This window comes from Trichogramma pretiosum, unplaced genomic scaffold (genome assembly GCF_000599845.2).
Source record: "Trichogramma pretiosum strain Unisexual culture from Peru unplaced genomic scaffold, Tpre_2.0 scaffold32, whole genome shotgun sequence".
NCBI classification, from domain to species: domain Eukaryota; kingdom Metazoa; phylum Arthropoda; class Insecta; order Hymenoptera; family Trichogrammatidae; genus Trichogramma; species Trichogramma pretiosum.
The window spans coordinates 498,313-522,479 of record NW_019641641.1 but is presented as its reverse complement, the minus strand read 5'-3'; the positions used below and the strand labels follow the sequence as shown (position 1 = coordinate 522,479).

At 37.6% G+C, this 24,167-nt stretch overlaps 5 protein-coding genes across 9 annotated transcripts in view; 2 read left to right on the top strand and 3 right to left on the bottom strand.

Moving 5' to 3' along the window:
- LOC106652442 (solute carrier family 2, facilitated glucose transporter member 3-like) overlaps positions 1-4,392 on the bottom strand; it is a 29,293-nt gene extending 24,901 nt beyond the window's left edge. Inside the window, exons 1-3 of one of the 2 annotated variants that reach the window (XM_014371388.2) lie at positions 4,127-4,392; positions 2,713-2,760; positions 1,633-1,807 (exon numbers count right to left, since the gene is read on the bottom strand). In XM_014371388.2, coding sequence (XP_014226874.1) covers positions 1,633-1,807; positions 2,713-2,760; positions 4,127-4,140 — 237 coding nt within the window. In that variant the 5' untranslated portion in view covers positions 4,141-4,392. The remainder of the gene's footprint in view (positions 1-1,632; positions 1,808-2,712; positions 2,761-4,126) is intronic. The other variant, XM_014371389.2, reaches the window with a different exon arrangement.
- Positions 4,393-5,384: 992 nt separating this feature from the next.
- On the top strand, positions 5,385-7,127 carry LOC106652511 (GTP-binding protein 10 homolog). 3 transcript variants are annotated; one of them, XM_014371507.2, is made up of 5 exons: positions 5,385-5,473; positions 5,563-5,628; positions 5,721-6,024; positions 6,117-6,335; positions 6,421-7,127. In XM_014371507.2, exons 2-5 carry the CDS (start codon positions 5,581-5,583, stop codon positions 7,026-7,028), a joined length of 1,179 nt encoding a protein of 392 aa, XP_014226993.1. In that variant the 5' UTR covers positions 5,385-5,473; positions 5,563-5,580; the 3' UTR covers positions 7,029-7,127. The 3 variants fall into 3 exon arrangements, with proteins under 3 accessions (XP_014226993.1, XP_023315443.1, XP_014226994.1); XM_014371508.2 differs by having other exon boundaries at positions 5,407-5,473; positions 5,545-5,628; XM_023459675.1 differs by having other exon boundaries at positions 5,391-5,628.
- LOC106652509 (probable tRNA N6-adenosine threonylcarbamoyltransferase, mitochondrial) lies at positions 7,044-8,857 on the bottom strand. The gene is made up of 5 exons (XM_014371506.2): positions 8,542-8,857; positions 8,211-8,469; positions 8,018-8,146; positions 7,599-7,955; positions 7,044-7,452 (listed from the first exon to the last, which is right to left on the bottom strand). Exons 1-5 carry the CDS (start codon positions 8,754-8,756, stop codon positions 7,147-7,149), a joined length of 1,266 nt encoding a protein of 421 aa, XP_014226992.1. The 5' UTR covers positions 8,757-8,857; the 3' UTR covers positions 7,044-7,146.
- Positions 8,858-10,412: 1,555 nt separating this feature from the next.
- LOC106652367 (glucose dehydrogenase [FAD, quinone]-like) lies at positions 10,413-12,860 on the bottom strand. The gene is made up of 3 exons (XM_014371296.1): positions 12,386-12,860; positions 10,652-11,943; positions 10,413-10,553 (listed from the first exon to the last, which is right to left on the bottom strand). Exons 1-3 carry the CDS (start codon positions 12,858-12,860, stop codon positions 10,413-10,415), a joined length of 1,908 nt encoding a protein of 635 aa, XP_014226782.1.
- A 1,194-nt stretch (positions 12,861-14,054) lies between these two features.
- On the top strand, positions 14,055-23,469 carry LOC106652563 (muscle M-line assembly protein unc-89). 2 transcript variants are annotated; one of them, XM_014371573.2, is made up of 10 exons: positions 14,055-14,368; positions 16,965-17,344; positions 18,116-18,338; positions 18,413-18,703; positions 18,776-18,903; positions 18,986-19,158; positions 19,239-19,555; positions 19,628-20,757; positions 20,996-21,585; positions 21,661-23,469. In XM_014371573.2, the coding sequence occupies exons 1-10, from the start codon at positions 14,248-14,250 to the stop codon at positions 23,147-23,149; spliced, it is 4,842 nt and encodes a 1,613-aa protein (XP_014227059.1). In that variant the 5' UTR covers positions 14,055-14,247; the 3' UTR covers positions 23,150-23,469. The 2 variants fall into 2 exon arrangements, with proteins under 2 accessions (XP_014227059.1, XP_014227060.1); XM_014371574.1 differs by lacking the exon at positions 14,055-14,368 and adding an exon at positions 16,109-16,180.
- Positions 23,470-24,167: the final 698 nt, after the last annotated feature.

Sequence of the window (24,167 nt, the reverse complement as noted above, 5' to 3'; positions counted from 1 at the left end):
AACTTCTTAATGGCTTTGGACGTTTTTGGGCGTTGTTTACAAAGCGATGAAAGTATTTAGTGATAAACAAATGTTGTTTCGACGTTTTCACAACATCTTAAAATTTACGGCAAATTGAGAGTTTGCAAATATTAAATAAGTTCGCTACTTCAATCGTGGACACAGAAGCTGCCCTTCTTTTATTTTTATTAAGATTCGCGTCTTTTTATTGTTCACACATACGATACTGAGTTATATTTTCTGAGTTGATTAATTAATGCGAGTCTCTTACGTTTAATACAGTTACCGTCGGAATCTTTAAGTTATTTACAAATTTATTGCTACGATAATACTGGTACATCATGCTAACTTTTGAAATTTTTATTAAAATTGCTGATACTGATGATTCGATTTATTCAAGAATTGAATTCCGTGAAATCAAAAATTACTTTGTAATTTCATGAAGCTTACATAAATTCGAAAAATGCTACTAATAAAAACTTGATATTATTACATGTGAACCTGCAACACGAGGCAACACACAGAGACGTTGTTAGTCTCTCGGAAAATGTTCTTAAACGTGGCTAAACTCATTCCATTATTGCCATCTTCCAAATTTAAAAAATGACGTTTGTAAATTGTTTATTATTGTTCCTTGCTTACATGTAATGTTTTCGCCAAAGCCCATCGAAATTCAATAATTCATATGAAATTTTTATGTCGAATAATTGTTTATATTTATAAGAAAAATGATGACGACGTGTAGATTGAACTTTGACCCATTATTCATAGGGGCTCGTCGCTATCTTCAATTAACGGACAAATAAACTTATCATTATTACCGCGCTGTATCATATCATATTGCTCAGTTTAAGTTGAAAAGACTGATTATGAGAGAATAGAGATGTTTTCGCAATAACGCAAATGACTTGCTTCTTATATACTTATCAATCAATTGGGTTTTCATTCATACGAGCATCGAGTGAATAATAACTTATAACTTTAATTATTAAAAAACATGCTTTTTTTAACCTTAAAACATTATAAAAACTTCGTTTCGCGCACGGGATAATGAAAAATATCGTATGCAAGTAGTGCACGAGGAAGATGACTTACCCAGAAGTCTTTGCTCGCTCGTTTATTACGCTTGAGCCAAATCGTGGATACATAGCCTACTATTACTACGCTCATTTTAATAACTATAATCAAAGTTTTATCTTGATTCTAATTATTTGGTCATTATAAAAAACGTATAATTGTCAATGAAAATGAGTTTTATATAGTTCATTATTAACTTAACACGTTGGACCAATTTTCCTATAATTTTAAAAAAGATCCAAAAGTAAAGTATCGCATAGATTTTTTTTATTGTACACGAATAGTTGCAAGCTTTTTACAAAATAAGACACTATTGCTATTACTAGCTACGATTGGTTCTCAGATATTGCGTGGCACGTCGATTGAATGTATTTGTCATTGAATTATACTTGCGAGGCGTTCAGTTCAGTTCACTCATAGGGAAACAAGCTCGCAAAGTGATCGATACAAGCAATAGTTTTTCAATAATTTATTTTGAAAAATAGTCATCTTTGATTGAATTTTTATGCCATCCGAAACTTTCATAAAAAAATATTTCATGAACAAATCACTTACTAATTTTCCTGATAATGGTATCGTCGTATCTCGGGTGTAAATTGGAACATCCATGTCGGTGACGCTGCTACTGATACTTGGTGCTCTGGATTCTCTCAAGGGTACATTTAAATGCGTAGGCCTCAGAGGATGCGACTCCGCAATGAAGCCTTCCCCATAATCATCTTCCTCCATCCTGTAACAATCATTTCAGCGGTATTATATATTTTATTATAAGATGCTTGAAATTAGTTATCAGAAAACTTATTTCAAGAAATTTTTAAAATTTTAATGTCCGATTGTGACTTAATTTTCAAAAATAACATCTCGATACACACGATACATTGTAAAATACTCGCATGTTGTTTTTACTTTCTTTAAAGTAATTAAAGTAATTTTAGGGGTATAATATTTGGATATTGCATAGCTCTTTATACTAATTTTTACATTGTTATTAAATTTCTATAGAATGAATTTTAAAAGTAATAATATAAACTAGTTTTGAATAACAAAAAGTAAAACCATTTTTTGGATAAAGATATAATAATATCTAGAAAAATACCATCACAAGCATTGTAAATAATTCCAAATCTTTTCTCATTTACATAGTAGGAAACGTAACTATGTATTTTGTCTTTCAAGATCATCTATAATTAAATATCATACGGATACCTAAAAGAGAACCAACAAGAGGTCAATGGCAATCTATTAGTAGCTAAATGCAATGCAATTATAATCTCATGGGTGTGCTATCGTAAGAAATGAGGAATTCTCTAATAATTATATCAGGATTTCACGTGGCTTATTTTTGCAACTCCCACCAGTTCAACGATTTTTTTTCAGCTCCTAAAGAAATTTACAAGCTCTGTAGAAAACAACAAAGAATGTTTTGAAATTCTAATATATCATCTCAACACTGTTTCAATATGAATTAACTATAATTACGCATGATACATTTTTTAAAATTTACATTTAATATGTAAATAAATAGATCAATTAAAAATACAAAAATTAAGTTAAGAAATTGCATTTCAACCTATTAGAAAATCAAAAGACATCGAGTGCAGAATGAATTTACTTATTAATTTTTTATCGAATTACCTTTGGTTCATTACTCGGTACCAGGAAACATGATCTGGTGACCCTTGTCTGCAACGCCAATTCACGATATATTTTAAAAATTATGATTAGAAATTAGAATTGAAGGTTTTTACATTCTCATGGTTTCAACTGAAAAAATACTTGTTTGTTATCTGAAACATTAGGTATTTCACTCCGAAGTAAACATTTAATCTCTCAATCCGTTTTCCGGTTGATTCAATTGCAATCAAAGAGTTTGAAAATGATGTAATAAATAATTAAAAGATTCGTGTTTATTCTTCGAGGAAAAGTTCTTATATATCTTGGCAAAATCCACCAGCAAAATTGTTTAAACTTTTTAAATCATTGAACTCGAGATGCAATGTGTATATGAGGCAATCCACATATGTATATATTGTCACTAATGGCTAACAATTGAAACGAATAGGAGCGTGACTAGAACTTAACCTGCAGCTGATGGATTTGTTTTTCATTCTTGACACGGTTACACTGTTGCATATTTTCCGATCAATTGAGTCTTCTTTTCGTAGCTATTGATACTCGATACTAGCTCGTTAGGTCGATTCATAAAAAATATGTATGAGTGTATTCGTATTTTCTTTTAGTCGTGATACCATTCAATCAGATGAAAATGGGTTCATTAGCTTTGGAATGAATTGTTTCTGATATTGAATTTTCATGAGATATTTTTAAAAAATGCTGAAAACATACTAAAAGTAATAGCTTACAAAACAATGTGTCGTTTGTATTAAATATTTTTCAAATAACGATTTATACAGAATCTTGCAAACAATAAGCCTCAGCTTGCCATTGAATTATTTTCAAAAATATTTTAAAAAATTGTGCCAAACTCAAAGATTTGGCCGCATTAGTTGAAGCATATTTTTCAAGAAAGAATATTGATCTGTATTGGCCGATGGAAGCACGTCCATTGCTCGTGCAACGAAATTTCATGAAATTCTCGTGGCTTTTAACGGATGGACTTATATAGGGGTTTACGCGTCATCAACGAAATAGAGAGATAAACAAGTGGTCCGTGATGGGAGTTTGTTTTCCCAAGTGACGGACGGCTCGAGCGGTGCAGACTTAAAAAATGACAAAATTATTTTTGACTCGGCAATCGGCAGAAAATAACACACACGCGACTCAGTCGAGGCGTATACGCAAAGCATGCCTGCTTATACTCTGACATTGGCGCTCAGCACATTTGTTTATGCAACACGCTCGCCGTGAGTTTGTACGTATCGGGTCTCGACCCATCACAGCCGTAACATAATCCGTGCACGTTGCAAAAAAAAATTCATAAAAAATCCCTCGTCGCTTCGTCAACGCACAGCCACCCTTCTTCGGACTGGAGAAACCGACCGAAAGTCGCCTTTTTTCACAAGTACACTGCTGGGAAGGTGATAGTTACCTCACGTGCTGCATCTTTCTGACTTTGGCCAACTACCAGCAGCACAGCAACAGCAGCAGTAGCGACGGCAGCAAATGAAGAAGAAAAACAAAAAATACACTGTCACCTCGCACCACTGGCGGGTATCGCACCATATACCGAGGCCGATCCTTGTCTCTTGCGCTTCTCCTCGGAGGATTCGTATAGGATCTTATTCCAGCACTAGCAAGCAGCACGAGAGAGAGAGCAAGAAAAAAAGAAATTAATTTTACAGCCACGCGAGCGACAAATGCTCTTGAGACTGAGCCTAGAGGACGGGATGCTGCAGCTGCAGCATGCAGTACCGTCGACGTCGACGTCGTTGCAAGCGCTAGATTTAATTTTAAATCCCCGCTAACGTCTTCGAGTACTATACACCCAAGCCCGTGTACACACGCATACATTCGCGAATCTATAAATACGTATATATACGCATATTTTACTACTCTCTGATGCAGTAGACAATATATACTTTGCAGCTTCGATGCAGTTGGTCAGCGATGCAGTCGTGCATCTTCGCGGGTCCATGTGCAGAGCTTGCACACATGACGAGCTTTTGCGCTCTATACTTTCGTGTTTTTGGATGCGACTGAATCGGAATTGTAAAAAAATTGAAGATGATAAAAACGGAAGCGCACACTGCAACAGTATTCAAAATATTTATGAAGATCAAAAGAAGCCGAAGTAAAAATTATAACTTTCAGATACTCGTATTTTGATCAAACTTCAATATTATAGTTCATATATATTTGATTGCGTTTTTTTGTTCTCTAGAATTCTGCATGGAATTTCAGAAAACTCTCAAGAATTAATTTAAAAATTTAGCTTAGAATTTTCATTTTGATGTGATTTAACCTGGTTTTGTCAGCTCCCTATTCTTAAATATTAATTGAGCTAACGAAGTGTTCACGTTTTTATTAAAATTAATTTGTCAAATGAAAAATCAACTTTTTTAATTCCATCAATCAAGTTTTCTACTGAATTCATGATTGAAGTTGTGCTTGAAAATCGAATTATTTGGTTTGTTTAAAAATATCCGACTTCAGAAGTAATTAGTAGTTCAATTTATTTATACGTTCGAAAAAATTTGAAAAGTTATCGAAAAAAATTCATGTTGAAATTGAATATGATCTCCGTAATTATGAGCATGTGAACGCTAAAGCTTACCTATTGTGCTGTCAAAATTCAAAAACACCTATGCTACCACTCTGTTCACGAATGCGCCGCAAAATATCGTCTGCTCAGTTAACCGCATGTACCCACTTCAGTTATCAAAATAAAAATTTTATTGAAAACAAATATGACATAAGCAATTAGAAACCTAAAAAAGTTTGTCTAACAATTATATTTTAATATAAAAGTTAATGAGTTTTACTAGACAGTACTTGTTGTGTTTAAAGTTTCTATTTTTCTTGTAGTAATAGTTTCCAATCAAAATGGTTAGACTTACTACCATTTTAGGTTATGCTAAAAAAGTGCAGAAAGTAAGTTTTTCATGATATAAAAGCAATCATTAATTAATTTTATTCATCTTTTGTTAAAGTAAACGTTAAAATTGATATTATTTGTTACGCAGCCTTTGAGGAAGCATTTGAAAAGTGGCTACCTCGATAAACTTAGATTTCATGTCAAAGCTGGTACCGGAGGATCTGGTCTAGCTCAGTACGGTGGAATTGGAGGAAATGGTGGTGATGTTTACGTTAGAGCTAAAGAAGGTTTGTCTCTCAAGGAATTATCTCAAGTTGTCAAAAAAAGAGAATTGGTTGCAGGCACAGGCTATGATAGTTCTAAGCGAGGTATATTGGGAGCAGCAGGAGAGGACCTAATTATTAATGTGCCTCCTGGAGTTGATATTTATCAGGATACTGGAAAATATCTTGGTAAATTGCAATTACTTCATTTTGACTTTAAATTGAATTTTAAATTTTACAAATAATTATTTAATTTTTTATTGATTGACGATTTTTCACAGGCTGTGTTAATCAACCTGATAAAAAGTTAATTGTAGCTTTTGGAGGAAAAGGTGGTTGTAAACAAACAGATTACAGTGGACAAAATGGAGAAAGTCATCACATAATTTTGGATTTAAAATTAATATCAGATGTAGCTCTTGTAGGATTTCCAAATGCTGGCAAAAGTACATTATTGAAAACTGTATCAAATGCCAAACCAAAAGTAGCTGCATATCCATGTATGATAATTGATATTTTATTAATAGTAATAATATTTATTATAATTAGATAATAGATTTATAAAAAAATTATATATTATTTTAGTTACTACACTGAGGCCTAATCTTGGTCAAATACTTTATCCCGATGACAGAGAAATCACGATGGCAGATTTACCTGGTCTTATAGAAGGAGCTCACAAAAATATTGGAATGGGACACAATTTTTTGAAACATTTAGAACGTTCAAAATTGTTGTTATTTGTAGTAGATATTCAGGGTTTTAAGCTTTCACCTCGTCACACATGGAGAAATTGTTTGGATACTATACTGTTATTAAATAAGGAAATAGAATTGTACAAACCAGAGCTTTTAGACATTCCTGCTATCCTCCTTGTAAATAAAATGGATACACAAGGTGCAGGTACTATTTTTGAACGTTTCAAACCTAAGTTTGAAAATTTAAAGACTGCACTTTCTGAATACCCAGAAGACATGTGTCCTGAGAAAGTTTTGGAATTTGAAGATATTTTACCTATGTCTTTGATAAATAAAGACAAACAAGAAATCAATCATTTTAAAACAATTTTGAGAGAAAATTTGGATAAAATATTTGAAATGGAAGCACTGAAATTAGAACAAGAACTACCAGAACAAAAATTAGTTGAAAAATTGAGAAATCAATTAAAACTTAAAGCTCCGGTTCTTGTTTAAAAAAATGTAAATTTACATTTTGTAATATACTCTTTGTAATATACTCAATAATGTTTATGTTGACAATTTTTTACAAATATGTACAAATTAATCATATTTTTAGTTTTAATAAACAATGTTAATCAATTAATTCATTGAATTTAAGTTTAACCCATTTTCTCTTTATACCTTCTTTAGTAACTATATCAGTCCAATCATCACCAATCGGTGACTTGTGCTTTATATCTATTTTTTCAATGTCATTTCTGTTTCTCACTACATCAAGATCAACCGCAAATTTTTCAACTCCATTCCATGCAATCATTACACCATTATCAGTACATAATTTTGGTGGAGGCCTAATAAATTTAAATCCAATTTCTTCGCATACTTTTGATAGCGCTTTTGCAAGTATGTTATTTGATGCAACACCTCCAGACACAACCTTGAAATAAAGAATTCTTTAATCTCAAATTATAAAAACTTTCATTCATGATAATTAAATGCAGTGGATTATTTAGAAATAATAAATAAATTAAAGGTTCAAGTTTTGTGTGAAAATGACACTAGAAATATCAATAAAATAATTACCAAAGTTCTTTGCTCTTCTGGTATCAGTTCATTTTTCTCAATAAATTCCATAGCTCTTTGAACTCGCATACACATGTGTCTAAAGTATGCCATTAAAAATCCAGCACATAAGTTGTTTACATCTGGTATTATATCTGCACCCATAACATTGAAGTCCCTTTCTTGTTGAAATATATGTTTTTGAGCTTTAGTTTTTAGTCCAGAAAAACTAAAATTACAATCTCTATAGTGAGCTAAGGCTGCTGGAAAAAAGAATTGATCAGGATTGTCAGCTTTACGTGCTGCCATTTCTAATGCTTGACCGCCACAAACATTAGCATATTCTGGAATATTTGATAGTTTTAATCTTCTAGCTACCTAGTGAATAAAATTTACAATTATATTCATTTGATTTTAATTCATAATTTTAAAGAAATTACCTTATCCATAGCTTCTCCTGGAGCATTATCTAAGGCTTGACCTAAAATTTTAAAATCATTTACAGACTGAACTAATGCTAGAATACAGTGTCCACCAGAAACAAGAAATGCCAAGTATGGAAATTCAACCTGGAAAAATGAGTTTACACTGATAAATAATTCTTTAGAATTTTCTAAGACTATTTTGGTTTACATTTTTTATCATTCTGACTGTTAAAGCATGAGCTTTCATATGATGAATCGGTATTACAGGCTTGTCATATTCTTTTGATAGTTTTAAAGCAAAATCTCTACCAATAGTGAGTGACATAGGTAAACCAGGTTCAACAGATACAGCAATTGCATCAACATCATCCAAAACTAAATTTGCAGATGTTAAACATTCTTCATATACTTTTTGGATATTTTTTTCGTGTAGTAAACGAGCTTCAAGTGGATTGATTCCACCTTGTCTAAAATAATAAATTTTTTGATAAATACATGTACAAATTTGAACTTTTGAACAAAGTCAGAAGAAATGTTACCTAAGATGGAATTGCATTTGAGAATTTATAGCTTCACCTAAAATATTTCCATTGCTATCCACAATAGCAAAGCCTGTATCATCACAACTTGATTCAATACCCAAAATTTTTATAGTTTTTTTCTGTGTACACAAGCCTCTATTCAAATTAGCGCAGTTCTTTCGGAATTCACATAGTTTTTTATTAAAAGCTTTGAATCGAAGTAGATGACGCATTTTCGAAGCTGCATCTGGTTAATATTTTTTAAAATCAAAATTAAACGACAGCTTTTATACTTGTAATAAACCCGTTTAAATCCATTCATATGACACGATGAACTATTGTGTCTTCTGCTTCACCAGCCATGTGCGTCAACACAAAACAAAACCTGTATATGGGGCAAATTTCCTGAAGTGTCCTAGCACTCTGCCGCACGGCATTTTTTGGCCGAATCACTCAATTTCTAACTCGCTGTAAAAGTATCAAAACGCCCCTCAAAAAAATAACTAACTAATGATTTCGATAGGAAATTTCCTCAGCTTTCCGATGGTGAGGTCCAATTTCCTGGAATTTTCCATTTTCACCCGGAAAATTGTCATTAAACATTCAGAGCTCAATATCTCGAAAAACGCCACTTTTTTTGCTTTTTTTATTGTTTCAATCGAAAGATGAGGTCTTTTTACATCGGATATGGTAGTTTTCAGAGTGTATTTTTGATGAAAACTAAGGAAAATACGGGAGGTTTTAGTTAGCGCTCGGCCGCTCGGCGTGATTTCCAGCCTTGCGCGGCTCGCTGTAACATGTAACTCGCTCTTATGAGATAGTGATTTGGCTGGAAAAATAAATAAACATATGTTTTCGATAGGAAATTTTCTCAGCTTTCTCATGGTGTAGTTGGATTTTCCAATAATTTTCATTTTCACCAGAAAAAATGGACTTGAAGGTTTATTTTCTACTTTTTCTAATGAAAATGAAAATTATTGGAAAATCTGACTACACCATGAGAAAGCTGAGAAAATTTCCTATCGAAAACATATGTTTATTTATTTTTCCAGCCAAATCACTATCTCATAAGAGCGAGTTACATGTTACAGCGGGCCGCGCAAGGCTGAAAATCGCGCCGAGCGGCCGAGCGCTAACTAAATCCTCCCGTATTTTCCTTAGTTTTCATCAAAAATACACTCTGAAAACTACCATACCCGATGTAAAAAGACCTCATCTTTCGATTGAAACAATAAAAAAAGCAAAAAAAGTGGCGTTTTTCGAGATATTGAGCTCTGAATGGTTAATGACCATTTTCCGGGTGAAAATGGAAAATTCCAGGAAATTGGACCTCACCATCGGAAAGCCGAGGAAATTTCCTATCGAAATCACTAGTTAGTTATTTTTTTGAGGGGCGTTTTGATACTTTTACAGCGAGTTAGAAATTGAGTGATTCGGCCAAAAAATGCCGTGCGGCAGAGCGCTAGGACACTTCAGGAAATTTGCCCCATATATACAGCAAGCTAGTCAAATAAGCAGTGTGCAGGGGCTTGTAGCTAAGTAGCATGTGGGTAACCGATGAGCTTTTTTATGTAAAAAAATGTGATTAAAAAGCTGAACTTTGCTTAACCGACACGGTTAAATATATAGCGCATATTATATCGCTTTGGTGCGATGCGTTGTCGAGCTCGTCTTGGACGCACACTACCACGATCGAAAACAAAAATAACTGCAGATGACAGATCTCGTAATTATGTGCGTGCAATCGTCTGCGGTAGAAGACGCTTCATGCATCGCGAAAAAGGAGGATCGTAACAGTAAAATTGATTGATTTATGTATAAATTTGTATATTTTTGTACAAAAAAGTAAATTTACAATTAAAGCCTTAGTTATAGTACACATGACTTATTCAAATACGAGATGCCCAATCTAGCTTTATCATATCCGCTGCTTTTTCAGCTAGGGCTATAACTGGAATGTTGGTGTGAGCTCTAGGTACCATCGGCATAACGCCTGAATCCACCACTCTCAATCCCTTGATGCCTTTAACCTGTGGCGAGAACGAATAAAAATAAGATCAGTCACAATTCGCCGAGGAAAATTGAAGAAAGTAAGAAAATCAAAAGGCAGAGCGAATAATGTAATTACCAAGAGTTTGTTATTGACGACGGCGGTGGGATCGTCTTCGCGACCCATCTTGGCCGTGCCAGCATAGTGCCACAGCGTTATGGAGTAGGTCCTGATGGCGCACTCCCAGTAGCCGTCGGAATTCCAGGGATACCTCTCGCAGCCGGGCACACCGGGATCGTAGAGCCTCGAGCCGTACTGCTGCATGGCGTCCGTCTGGGCCACCTCCATGGCGATCCTGATGCCCTTGATGGTCAGCTTGACGTCGTCCGGATGCGTGAAGTAGCCGGCGTGGATCTTGGGCAGGTCGAACGGATCGGCGCTCCTCAGCTCGATTCTGCCGCGACTCTTGGGTTGCAGCACCAGGGGCCAGATCAGCCAGCCGTTCTGGCCCGTCAGATTGCCGAACGATTGCTGATAATGCCTGTTGGTCCAGCCAAACGGTTTTTGGAGCGACGGATTGATTCCCAAATGGGTGCTGCAGAACAGCAGTTCCAAATTGGGTGGCACATTTGTCTTGAGCAAATTGTCGGTATCGACGAAACCAATGCCCTCTACCGAGCCGATCTCGGTCAGAGGTCCCTCGCGATCGTTTATGTATTGACCAATGGCTGGGTTCTTCATGATTGACACGATAGATTGCACGTTCGTGCCGACTTCCTCGTCGACGAGGAAAGTCAGACCTCCGTAAACGACGTGATCGATGAATTTCTTGCCGACTGGCAGATCTTGTATCACCGGAATATTGTGACTACGAAGATGTTCCGCTGGTCCGATACCGGACAGCATGAGGAGCTGCGCCGAGTTCAAGGCACCGGCCGACAATATGACTTCTTTCCTCGCGAGTACTTGCATCCTTACTTTCTGGCCCAATGCGTTCTGCTTGACGAACTCGACGCCGTAGGCTTGTTTATTCACCGGATTTATCAAGATCTTGGTCACTCGGCTGTCCATACTGACGACCAGATTTTTACGATTTCGAATCGGATGCAGGTATGCCCGATTGACGCTCATTCGCTCGCCGTTGATTTGATTCGCTTGGATGTAGTTGAAGCCAATTTGCTGCTCGCCGTTGTAATCCGTTGGCGCGTAACCCATTTCCATTCCCGCCTCGACGAAAGCGTCGGCCAGTGGCGAGTGATACTTGGGATTGGCGATTCTCACTGGCCCATTGAAGTTGTGGTACTTCTTATCGATTGGGTCCAGTTTCACGTCGTTGGTTTCCAACTTTTTAAAGTATCGCAACATATTCTCGTAGGACCAGCTATAATCTCCCGTCTCCTCGGCCCAACTATCGTAGTCGGCTTTATTACCTGATGAGAACATAGAAATAATAAAAATTGTAGATATTAAATGTCAAAGTTTTTATTCCCTGTTAAATTTATTTGTCATTTTCAAATTATTCAAAAGATTTTTCGAGACGATTTTGTAGGCACGATGTCACTTTATGAAGATGTCTCTTTGAAAATCATTAAAGTGCAATTAATAGGGTGTTTGATCTTTGTTTTTCTTTTTTTAAATGCCAAATGCTCCCGAATAAATGTTTGTGCAGATGTATAATCGGTTGAGCATTATTTTGCAATACAAGCAAATCAGCTTGTCATAAAGAAAACAAGAGTATACAGCTAGATTACATAATATTTACGAATGGCATTAGAAATAGGTAATGATTTTGCGGTATTGCCTGCATAGTAAAATTATGAGTCGAGTACTATATTTTTTCTATTTATTAATAATGTATTATTTCAAACGTACCTCTTACTGCGATCATGAAGTTCATGACGCTGCTTCCACCCATGACCTTGCCCATTGGCAGCAGACATTTCTTTCCAACGCGACCGGTGCAGTGCAAATTCGACGGTTCCGTGTAGTGATGCCAATAAATGTCTTTCTGGTACCACTGGTGAAGAGCCAGCAGGGGAATGTCGTAGAGAAGCGCCTCGTTCGAGCCGGCCTCGAGCAACAGAACTCGGTTGAGCTTGTTCTCGGTGAGCCTCGAGGCCAGGACGGCGCCGGCACTGCCGGCCCCGATGACGATGTAGTCGTACGTCTCCAAGTGACGCGGCGTTCGGTTCGGTACCTCTCTGTTGGAGAACTCGATCGATTCTTGGAGAAACTTTGCGCCCCCCGTCACAAGGGGTAAGAGATTCAGTATGTTTTCCAGGAATCCCGCCTGTACCGTCGTCAGAAAAACGACCACAAGAGGCAGCAACCATTTGTACCGCGTCATTTTGAGATGTTACAATGGACGAAGAGCAGTACTAATGTTGCAAATCACAGACGCCGCACCGTTTTTATAAGATAACTTTATCAAAAGTCTTATCTAAACCATTAGCTTTGTTTTACACTTTATAATTTTTGCAAGTACATACGTTCTACATAGGCATGAGAATTGTTTGATCGGTTGTTTGGGTAAATGTTAATCGATTTGGTACTAATTTTTAACTCAACAAAATCACGCTATTTCACGTGTAGACCAGAAATGACTATAAACGAGGCGATGTTCTATCATGCGAAAAAAATGAATAATCAGCTCAATCTCAGTGACATGAGAATCATCATAGGGTAGTGGATAGTGATTTATCATCTCCAATTGGTAAAAATCATTCAGTAAATGCTAAAAATTGAATTATTGGTAGATCGTTTTTAAAAGACTTCAATAGCTTGACGGCCTTTTATGTAACTCGTTTCAGCTGTAACAACAGTGTCCAAATTGACTGATTTAGCTAAGTGTTAAACAAGCGACCGAAGTATCGTACGGCTTATTCCGTAAATTTTATATTTTCTATGACGAGACGTCGTTGTAAGATGATTTTTCAATCGCGCTTTTGGCTAAAAATAGCAAAAACATTATAACAATACATGTATCGATAGCAGGTATGAATTTTTAAATTTTTCCTAATGTACAGGCACGATTACTCGAAATTCGAAAGAATAAGAAGCGTTGTAATTTCGAGCGAGTGCCGGCGAGGACAAATAAAAGACGATTATAGCAGCTCGAGCATGTGGTATATACGCGGGAATGGTAAAACTACCCATAAAAGAAACGTAGCTGCAGACGTCGTAGCGGTAAAGCTTAGGGCTTGCGAAGCAGGAACTTTTTAACTACCAATCGAGCTTGCAGCCAGTAGCTCTACTAGCGCAGCAGCAGCAGCAGCTGCAGCATATAGGCAGTGGAGCAGCACAGAGAGTCGCGTTGGCTCGTGCTATATCCAGAGCTTGGCATGCTGCGCTCTCTCTCTCTCCCTCTCTCCATCTTGCTTTTTCCTCTCATCTCTTCGAGAACAAGTATAAGAAAATACAGAGGCGAGAAAAGACAGTATTGGCTGCTCCGACGGCCCCGTTTGCGCTTAGCCATGCCTCGGCCAGCAGTTACTTCCGCGAAGCTTTTCTACTCGCTCGCAGACACATACCTTCATGCGTACGTACGTATACATTCTTACGTAGGTACGTGCATGCCCATTGCGCTGCTCGTTGTGTAGCGCGTGAAAACACACACACTGGCGAGAGCAGCGGATTCGTTCGCGAAGGGCCAGTGATTAGGGAACTGTCCATCGATGTCGGGGTGCTTCGAGTGACCGACCGATCCGCCGTACAGAGTGGGTGTAGAATCGAAAATGGGCAATGCCCAGAAGAAAGTGGCCTACCAGCCGCCCAGCCTGCACGTACCCTACATACCCAATAGCACCGTTGGTAGCAGCGGCAGCATACCTAAGAAAGTGCACTGGGACAGACCAGGTACGAGGTGGAACTCTATATACGCCAGTAACCCAATCGTTTGCTCCGCATGTCTGGATATTTTTTTCTTTTTTTTTTACGTATTTCTTCGATCGTCGCATTGGTTTATGCTACATTTCATTTCTGAGAGATGCTTCGGGCTTCTTATAAACATAGGTTCATTTGTCGCGAAATTTTGGAATTGGTTATTTTTGGCTTGTCTGTGCATAGTAGTCTCACGTATCTTTATATATTTGATCATCACTTCTAACATTTATTAAAATGTCTATATTGATTCGCGCGAAAATCGTTAAATTGAAAAGAAATTCTCGTTATTAGACAAAAATTGGCAGCAATTTTTTTCATTATTTTGGTTCATTTCAGTTAAATTTATTCCTTTATTTTGAGGCTTTCCAGCAATATTTCAATTGCAAGATTAACATAATAAGGCCGATCTACTTTATTTATTAATTTTTTTATTGTAATATCACTTGAAAATCAAAAATTTATTGAAATAAAATTTCAAGCTCATCTTATCGAGGGATTGATTAAACAATGAAGAGTATCGTATATCATTAAAATTAGTTGTGCGAACGAGCTTGTAAGCTTACGTCGATTACGTGTATTTCTCTACTTTCTATTTTCTGTGTCGCATGGCAAACGCACACCGCGCGGGTGCAATATTCGCAATAGCTGCTCTTTTCTCTTTGGCTCTTGCAACTGAACGCATGTGTTGACCAACTGCTTGCTTCAAATGTTCAAATTGACGAGGACAGATTTTTGTACTTTCATTTTGTTCTATCGATCGATTAAATTGCACATTATCATTATTGAATTCGATAAAGAAGTATTTTCACACAATTAAAACTATTATATCAATAAATAAGCTTTCTAGCTGTTATAATTTCGTGGGTAAATTTTTCTTATCAAGTCCAGTAGTTTGGTATGTCAGAAGATTGTTGATATAAAAGAGGTTAAAGGCAATTGACGTTTGTTTGTACCGTAAAGCTATAATTAAGCTTATTTGCTTTATCAAATTACTCGAATTTACATACTTACATAGTTAATTATACAATCATGACGGAGAAACGTGGGGGTTTTAAAAGTTGACTACGTGATCAAATCAATTTTTTTCCGATTTTGTGAGTGTTGTAAAAATAAAAGCTATTTGTCATCGGCACGATTCGGGCTCTGAGTAAAGTTTGTAAAGATAAGTACACACGATGTTAAATTGCTCCGAAAAAATGATTCGCGCTAAATTTTCTACAAACTGTCAATGCGACACATCCATTGTTTAAAGCTGTATTTTCCGACTTGGCTCTCGTCTCGATTTTGCTTCATTAGCGTAGTGCAGCGGCACTGGGTAAACGGATACCTATACGCGCACAGTGTGTTCATGCTTGCGCGCGTGTGCTGCACCGAACACACAAGGACGGCAAACAAAAGGCGTCTTCGTCGTCGACGTCGTCGGTGCGCGCCGCAATAGGTTGATATACGCGAATCGTATAGGAGAAGCTGCAGCAGCACATGGGCATGCGAGCGAGCCATCGAAAGAAGAGGCGCAGACACGCAGGCGCAACCGCTGCTGCAGCTTCTCTGCCTCGCTCGGTGCCGCAAATTTTATTTTCAGCCCAGCCACGTGTGCTGACTCTCTGCCTACCTATGCGCTAAAAGCTGCAGCTCGTGCAGAAATTAATCCGAGAGAAAACTAGCCGTGCCGATTGCAGACTGCGATCGGCAGTGGCTGCGGACGCGCCCGACTAGTCTTTTGTCTGTCTTTGATGACTAATCAGCTGCATCAGCTGCCTGCTAGGGATCACTGTAACGATGGAGGTATACTGTTCGTCAACGCACTCGGTGACATCGTGTAAATTTATTTGTTCGTCATTAGTGAATAGTTTTTGACACTCATTTTCCGATTGTCATTGATCTACAGGTCGTATAGATCGAATTGCCGATTGAATGGCTGACTCGTACTCTTCAAAATGTACTCTAATACTTGGGCATTAGTTTTCAATCGTGACAAGTTATATTCTGAAATTCATTGATTTAATCTTCATTGATCCTCAAATGTACTCGATAAAAGGATTAGATCGGTCATTTAATTTATTTTTAAATCGCTCGTTGTGATCTTTCAAGAGTACATGATTTCTCAATAGAATTTCAATTATTTATGCTAAGGACTTTGTGCTGCTGTAAAGGTTACAAATTAATAACTGTATACTATAAAATAAATATGACACAAATGCTACTCATTCATCTTTTGTCGTATATAATCGCTCAAATAATTGTTTTAGAGTTATTTACACGAATATACATTTTTTGTAAAAGCATCATAATGTAAATGTTTTTGTGCTCATCCAATAATCGCGGTCAGTTTATCGATAAATGTATGCATCGATCATATGTTTCGTCCAATGTGTAAAATGTACACGAGATAAAAGTGAAAATAAATACGTTATTGTAATGATTATTAAAAACAAAGTGACACAAAAACATTTTCAGGATGAGATTGCGCCTCGAGTCGAATCGCCTGGACGTGATTCCACGCGAGCATTGCTAATTCGCTTACACAGCGAGGTGAGTCGTACCTTACTTTGCATGTCTGTTCTGCAAGGCCTGCCAGCGCCACCGGGAAAGCCCATTCTCATACCGGGCGACGAGGACTCGCAACCGGATGTCGTGGGCATTCGCTGGGAGCGCTCGCCGAGCAACGGGGGCTCCGCCATCATCGGCTATCACGTGGAGCACCGCAAAGTAGGTTTCCATCACTGGGTGCGCTCGGCGCCGGTGCTCTGCACCTTTCCCGAACTGACGCTCAGCGGCTTGGAGCCCGGATGGCGATATCAGTTCCGAATAAGGGCCCAGAATGCCATGGGCATGAGCGAGCCAAGCGAATTGTCCGATCAATTGTCGGTGACTTTACAGAGAACTGCGGCTTTGCCACCCAAATTCGATATAGAACTTCAAGACTGCGTAGCTCTGGAAGGTCAACAGGTAATTCAAATTGTGCAGTTATTTATAAAAAAAAAAGAGATTAGATCATTATCTCAAATAAACTTATCTTAGTGAAAGTTTATGTTCCGCTATTTTTGAGCTTAGTATACATTTTTAGTATTTTTTCCCCTTCGAGCAATCGTCATTACTCGAATTTTTTAATCATTTTTAAAATCCTTAGCTTACTTTGATTAATTAAAAGATTAAAGTCACTATTGTTTTCAATTTCATCTGTATTAAAATTACAGTTTTAATTATTTTTTAATTTATGCAAATTTTTGTATAAATCGACTCACATATCTATAGATTAAAAAAAACTCATTTGATTTTAGTTTACTCGCAATAAACTTTGCAATCAATATACCGTCATTATTTTTTGGCCGGCCAAAATGACTCATTTACTTCAATAACAAAATCGAACTATTTCCGTAAATTTTATCTCGATTGAGACTTTATTAATCATGGCAATAGATATTATTGTAAAATATCATTGTTGATGTGTCGCTTATGTTAAAATGATACGTGCTTGGTCTCACGTACCTGCCCAATGTACTGTGAAATATAATCGGTATTTAATGACTTTTTTCTCAAAGAATGGTAGCAAAAATGGTGTGGATTTTGTGATTTCCCACATCTGTTGAGTAATACTTTATTATTTTGAGAAGGTAAAAAAGCAAGTGCTAATATTTATCCACGGTGTATTCATTTAAAATTAAAGTCATATTTTTAAATTAAAAAATTCAATGCGAATAAATTGCATACTTTTTCTAGGCTAAGTTTACAGTGACGTTTTTGGGAACACCCGTTCCCAAGATTTCATGGTACAAAGACGATTTCGAAATCTACAGCAGCGGACGAACGACAATTACGACCGACAGTGGTAGTAGTATTTTAACTATACACAATATAACGATCGATTGCGAAGGGGAAATAAAATGTTCAGCTACAAACAGAGCTGGACACACGAGTACCCGAGCTAAACTGATAGTCGAAGGTAAAAATGAAATTTTATTTGTTCGCGTGATTAATTTGAGGATCAGAGTACATTTTCGTCGTTTGCGATTGCAGCTACCCCTCGTGTTCGAATACCTCGTCAATACGAAGAGGGTCTACTATTCGAACAGGGAGAAACGATTCGACTAAAAGCCACAAACGGTGGACGGCCACCGCCGAGTATAACGTGGTATCACGATGGCGATATCATTATTGCCGATGAGCGACATAATTTCGAGTCAATTACCGACAACGAGTCTATTCTTAAAATTCTTGATGCCAATCGACAAGATCGTGGCGAATACTCCATACGAGCCATCAATAAGCTCGGCGAAGATGTAGTATCGTTTTTAGTAACTGTTACTGGTAATTAATTAATTTTAGTAATATTAGCTTTTAAATGAAAAATATGTTTATAGCGATAAATTGAAATTACAGATCGTCCATCTGCGCCAAGTCAGCCAAGAGTTGTAGGAACTGTTGGAAAATCGTTCACATTGAGTTGGAACGAACCCGAAGACGATGGAGGTTGCAAAATTGGAATTTATACGATTGAATATTACAGAGTTAGTATATTACATGTTATTATTCGTTTAAGATTCCTTTAAAAATGAGGAAATAACAATTTGCATCTGATATCCTAAATAGATCGGATGGGACGTATGGCTAAAAGCTGCGTCATCGAGGCAAACAACGGCAACTCTCAACGAATTGATCGAGGGTTCTCAGTACAGATTCAGAATAAAAGCTGAAAATCCTTATGGGGTTAGTGACCCCAGCGAACCGAGCGAAGTTGTCTTTGTAGCTGATCCAAAAAGAGGGTAATAATTATTTACGTTAAATCGATGAATGACGAGCATCAAAAGTTTCAATTACTACAAATAATAAGTATTGATTGCAGAATAACTGAACCCAACATGCGGGCAAAGTCAGCGAGCCATCGGGATATTCCGCGTGGACGAAGCGAAAGGCGTGAATACATTGTTCGTGATTCAGGCCAGAGAACTCGCAGTCTCACTCGCGAGGAAGCCAATAATCGTGAATCTATGAACGCCTACGATAGAGCCACGTCCACTCAAAGGTTGAACGCCTCGGGAAGACCGTCCCGCGCCGACAGCCGAGTGACGTTTGCCCTCGATACGACCAGTGGTGAAAAGAATGAGCCCAAGAGACAGTGGTCAAAGGAACTTTTACCGCAGCCAGAATTGAAAAGTTCAGGTATTCGTTAGAAATTATCATGTTCTAAGATTCAAGCTTTTCTTGAAATAATTTTCATTCTTAAATTTTCAGGTCTTTCGAGATCGCTTCAACCGATAGTTGTCGTCACGCGAAATGTCAATGATACGGGAGGTCGAAGCCCCGCGACTTCTCCAACGCCTCGAAATTATTTTTCATTTCCACGAGAACACAGTCCTTTTTCGTCTCCGCTTAACAATACCGCAGAAAATTCGGCCGAGAAGCAACAAATGGAAAGAAGCGATCGTTCGATTTTGAGTCCGCCTAAAGTACCTCGTCGTCGGAGAAGCAGCGTCGATATGAAAAACTCGTCGGTTAGCTTGCACTCATTGAGGAGAGACGACGAAGATAATATGCTGCACGGCAGCTCTGAGTTCATGCTCGTGCTTTATCCTGAAAAGCCGAAAAGCGAAAAACAAGATAAGAGCAATCTCAACGTCACACCACGAGAATCAGAAATGGATAAAAAAATGTTGCTCAGTGAATCGAACCAGGAGAAAGTCAATCAATCCGCTAATGAAAATGCCGAAGATAGCGCGGATGAAAACTTCATCCTGCCACCGATGTCTCTTTCATTGCCCGAGCTTTTTAGCGCTACTCATGAAATTGTCGAAGTACTTCGAGAGGCAATCAGTTCCACCGAGCTTCTTCACGAGAGAGCTATGGAACGTTTTTATAAGGCAGTCGAAGCTGAAAAATCAGCGGAACAGGCTAAACGCCCTTCCAGCTCGGCGTTATTCAATAAACGCCCTCCAGACGGAGACTCGTATCCGCTGTTCGGCATGAAAATTCAAACGGTAAAGCGAAAATTGTCCAACAGCGGTGCCAGTTGGCAGGTGAAACGCGATCGCCGTCGATCCAGCGAGGGACAAGCCAAGATCTTCGCCTTGAAGAGCACCAAACTGCCCAACGAGGATATTTTGGAGAGCGCCATTTCCGACCCCAATCTGCCGACGAGCAGCGAGATGCTTGCGCATCCGAAGGCGGACCACCCGTGGACTAAGGGGGTGGGCGCAACTGCCAGTGGGATGGAGGACAGCGTCGAGCGTTTGCGCAGGTGGCACGAGCCCGGTATCGATCTCAGCAACGAGGCCTCCATCGCCGAAATTATCGACAAGCAGCATATTGACGATAATGAAAAGGACATCTTCAAGATACCTGAGCCGCTCCATATCAAAACAACTGTATGTTGCATTTATAATCAATATATTTTTTTTATAACTTTAGTCAAAATTTTACTTTCAGTACATTTCTTTAAGTTAAAACTTTTACTATCTAATTTTCATTCTTTTGTCTTATGGATTTCATTTTATGATTGACGATAAAAGTTAAAAATTAGAATCTGAATAATTATTAGCGATCTGGGTAAAGGGTATTGCATAGATGGTATTGATGAATTTTTATAAAAAATTTTTTTTACAGATATCACAGCAAAATGCCCATCTTTACGATGAAATTCCAATGTACGATGATGAAATTTTGGCCGAAGACAGTATAGAGACATCGGGGGCGAATTCTGACGCTGCGAGCAGCGACAGCGAAGATATAAAGCAATTAAAAGCGCGAATATTGGCCATACCGGTAATGGAAGAGCAGGAAACGTACCACCCTCGTGGTCGAATAATTATGCAAGCAGAGCACAGCGAAGTAGATACTCCTCCACCGATTCCACCTCATCGAGTTCAATCGAGAAATCTAATGACACCACCCCCGGTGCCCGAAAGAACTCATTTGTCTCCGACTCGACTGTCACCTGCGCCATCCCTGCCCGAAAGAACTAATTTATCACCGACACGACTGTCACCGGCTCGACTATCACCAACTCGGCAGTCACCAAGTCGGTTATCACCAGCTTCTTCTGCGAACAGCATTTTGCCGAAATCTATTCTGAAGAAACGCAATGAAATCGAAGCTGTTCCGGTTAACGATTTTGGAAGACCCATCCCTCCCGAAAAACCTCTGCGTAAATCAATGCTTCATGATGATTCTACGACGAATTCCTCAGTTTTCAAGTTAGTATTTTATTCTAATCTTTGACTATTCAATAATGAGTTACATTTCCACTGACTAAATTTAATATTTTACAGTAATAGATCGATATCGAGTCCAATCCGAAGTCCAGAGGTAACGCCAAAACCTGTAGAATTTTCGTCTCCTCTACGTCCAACGAGCCCAATAGGACATTCATCTTTTATGGCAACAACTACAGCTTCTACTTCGCTTTCTTCTCCGGTAGAAAAGTTCGCAGAGAATACAACGGTCACTTCCTCGATTAAGCCTCAAGTCAAGCCTCTAAATTCTTCGATTGCATCACCTTTTGTAAATTCGTCAGTTCCGTCATCGGCAATCAATGGTAAAATTATTGAACCCATTGAACCAATAATACCTACAACTATGGGTAAAATGCTAGATTCGAGCCTACCCATTGTATCATCAGCCCTTTCAAATATTTCATCTCCCGTAACGTCAGCGTTAACATCTGCAGTAACATCGAGCATATCTTCGGACAAGCATTCATCGAAATCTATCAACGATGCCGACGCAGACCTTGATAAAGAAGCAGTTATTTCTGCCGCCGAAGCAGCCGTGACAAAGAGATCTCGGATGAGGCAAGGTTCGAGGGGGCTTTCCCTTGAAGAAGAGCAAGAAATCAAAGAAGAAAAGAAGGCCGTTGTCAGCCATTACACGGAGCTCGTCCGACAATATTCGACGCCCGAATTTCGTCAACGTTCGCTCAGCCGCGATAGAGAGACGAGGCGTTACACAGAAAGCCCTTCGGAATCGAGGCTGACATCTCCTGGGCCCACAGGCTCGAGTCGCTCGTCCCTTACCAGAGACAAGCTGCCGGTTACACCGGGAAAAATTATCGAACCCATTCAGCCGATTATACCTCCTTCGATTGGTAAAATAATAGAACCCATTCCGCCGATCATACCAGCGATTCCAATACAGAAAGCCAAACCAATCGCACCAGAACAGAGATCTCGACGCGAGAGCTTAAATAACGACTCTGCTGGATTGGATTTGGAATCTCCGACGAGTAAGCGAATGTCGAGACGCGATTCCGCCAATTTGTCGCCTAATCTAAGAAGCAGAGACGACGCATCGTTAACGAGAATGGAATTCAGGCCTTCCTCTAGAAACGAATCAAATACTGTGAGATCTCGAAAATTTTCTCGAGATCTAGAGTACAACGACGAGTCAAAATTGACTGTACCTAGCGAAGCTGCTTCTACACAAATTCCTCCTGGAACTAGAAGAAGTCGATCGCGATCGAGAAACGCTTCAGTTGATCATTCAAGAGCTGCTACTCCATTGGATGTGAAATCTGAAGTTACTGATCAAAAGAATCGCAGTGAACAATCTTTAAATAACGATGACAATAAGATAGAAGACAGGAATAAAAAAGTACGCTTGGCTACGAATTTCATTATTGATTTTAGTCTTCTTATTGTCGCCGTGTATGTGTACTTGTTCCAAAAAGAAATTTTTGCTATTCCATTAATTATTATACTACTGTACAGACAAATACGAGAAGAATTAAATCCTTACTTACCTGAAAGATGGAGGCATTAGATTAAATCATGCTATTAATTTTCACAATGTTGTAACTTACCTATATTTTTAACGAAATCAGAAAGTATGTAATATTGGAATTTTGTCTCAGACTTTTTATACTTTCAACTCTTGGTTATTTCCGCAGCCAGAAAGCCAAATATGTACAATATTTTTTCTTGATAGGTCAAAAGCAAACTGATTGATTTCAAATAATAATCATATCTCGAACAATTTGTCCATTTTCAAAGAGTTAATTTTAGAGGTGACTGAATTAATAACTCAATAATTCGCATTTAAAGTATGTACAGCCAAAAAATTAATAACTTCGATTTGTATACCTCTTACAACATAACAAATATTTAATTATTCTCTAGTCTCTTTATTTCTATGTGAAAAATATAACAATTTTATTTGTAAATATGTAAGTTTTATGAAAATCGTGTAAAGAAAAAGTTAACCAATCATTTTAATATATTTCATCAAATGTAAGTTACGATTAAATAGATTATATACTTATCCTGAATAAAAAATAGAATATTCAATTATTTTGTTGAGTTTTCCTGAATCCCCTTCAACCTTTTTTTATTCAATTTTGAAGGAAAATCCGGACTATATTAAAGTAATAATCTCTTGAATATTATCGTTCTTCTACAATTTTATATTTAAAGTAAGTTTAATATAGTAAGTTGGAATGCATTCAAAGCTTGAACAATTAAGTAAATTATGTACATATGATCTTACGTTTAAAATTATTCGCACACGTGCTTTTAACGTATGTAATAATTCCGCCTCTTTTCGGTCTTTAGAATTTTAATGTAAATAATATAATTGGTTTTATTAAACAATTTTGAGAATGATTTTCAATTTAAGAAACATAAGTTTGACTGATTGAATAAAATACAAAGCACTTAACATTAAAAAAGACTTTATTAAAATTATAACGAATTTTCTGATAAGGTATAATGAATAAAAAATATTATATAGATTTGTGAAAATTTGCTCTTATGATTATTCGTCTGCGAGAATATGAGAATAA

What these genes read in the sequence shown, in the direction of transcription:
- LOC106652509 (XM_014371506.2), bottom strand. Translation starts at nt 8,756, where the DNA reads ATGCGTCATCTACTTCGATTCAAAGCTTTTAATAAAAAACTATGTGAA. An exon ending in CAGGAGAAGCTATGGATAAG is followed by an intron (nt 7,956 to 8,017) that starts GTAATTTCTTTA and finishes TTTATTCACTAG; the next exon opens with GTAGCTAGAAGATTAAAACT. An exon ending in CAGAAGAGCAAAGAACTTTG is followed by an intron (nt 7,453 to 7,598) that starts GTAATTATTTTA and finishes CTTTATTTCAAG; the next exon opens with GTTGTGTCTGGAGGTGTTGC.
- LOC106652511 (XM_014371507.2), top strand. Translation starts at nt 5,581, where the DNA reads ATGGTTAGACTTACTACCATTTTAGGTTATGCTAAAAAAGTGCAGAAA. An exon ending in GGATACTGGAAAATATCTTG is followed by an intron (nt 6,025 to 6,116) that starts GTAAATTGCAAT and finishes GATTTTTCACAG; the next exon opens with GCTGTGTTAATCAACCTGAT. An exon ending in AAAAGTAGCTGCATATCCAT is followed by an intron (nt 6,336 to 6,420) that starts GTATGATAATTG and finishes ATATTATTTTAG; the next exon opens with TTACTACACTGAGGCCTAAT.
- LOC106652367 (XM_014371296.1), bottom strand. Translation starts at nt 12,860, where the DNA reads ATGACGCGGTACAAATGGTTGCTGCCTCTTGTGGTCGTTTTTCTGACG. An exon ending in CTTCATGATCGCAGTAAGAG is followed by an intron (nt 11,944 to 12,385) that starts GTACGTTTGAAA and finishes TGTTCTCATCAG; the next exon opens with GTAATAAAGCCGACTACGAT. An exon ending in TCGTCAATAACAAACTCTTG is followed by an intron (nt 10,554 to 10,651) that starts GTAATTACATTA and finishes TTCTCGCCACAG; the next exon opens with GTTAAAGGCATCAAGGGATT.
- LOC106652563 (XM_014371573.2), top strand. Translation starts at nt 14,248, where the DNA reads ATGGGCAATGCCCAGAAGAAAGTGGCCTACCAGCCGCCCAGCCTGCAC. An exon ending in AGTGCACTGGGACAGACCAG is followed by an intron (nt 14,369 to 16,964) that starts GTACGAGGTGGA and finishes CTGTTCTGCAAG; the next exon opens with GCCTGCCAGCGCCACCGGGA. An exon ending in GTAGCTGATCCAAAAAGAGG is followed by an intron (nt 19,159 to 19,238) that starts GTAATAATTATT and finishes TATTGATTGCAG; the next exon opens with AATAACTGAACCCAACATGC.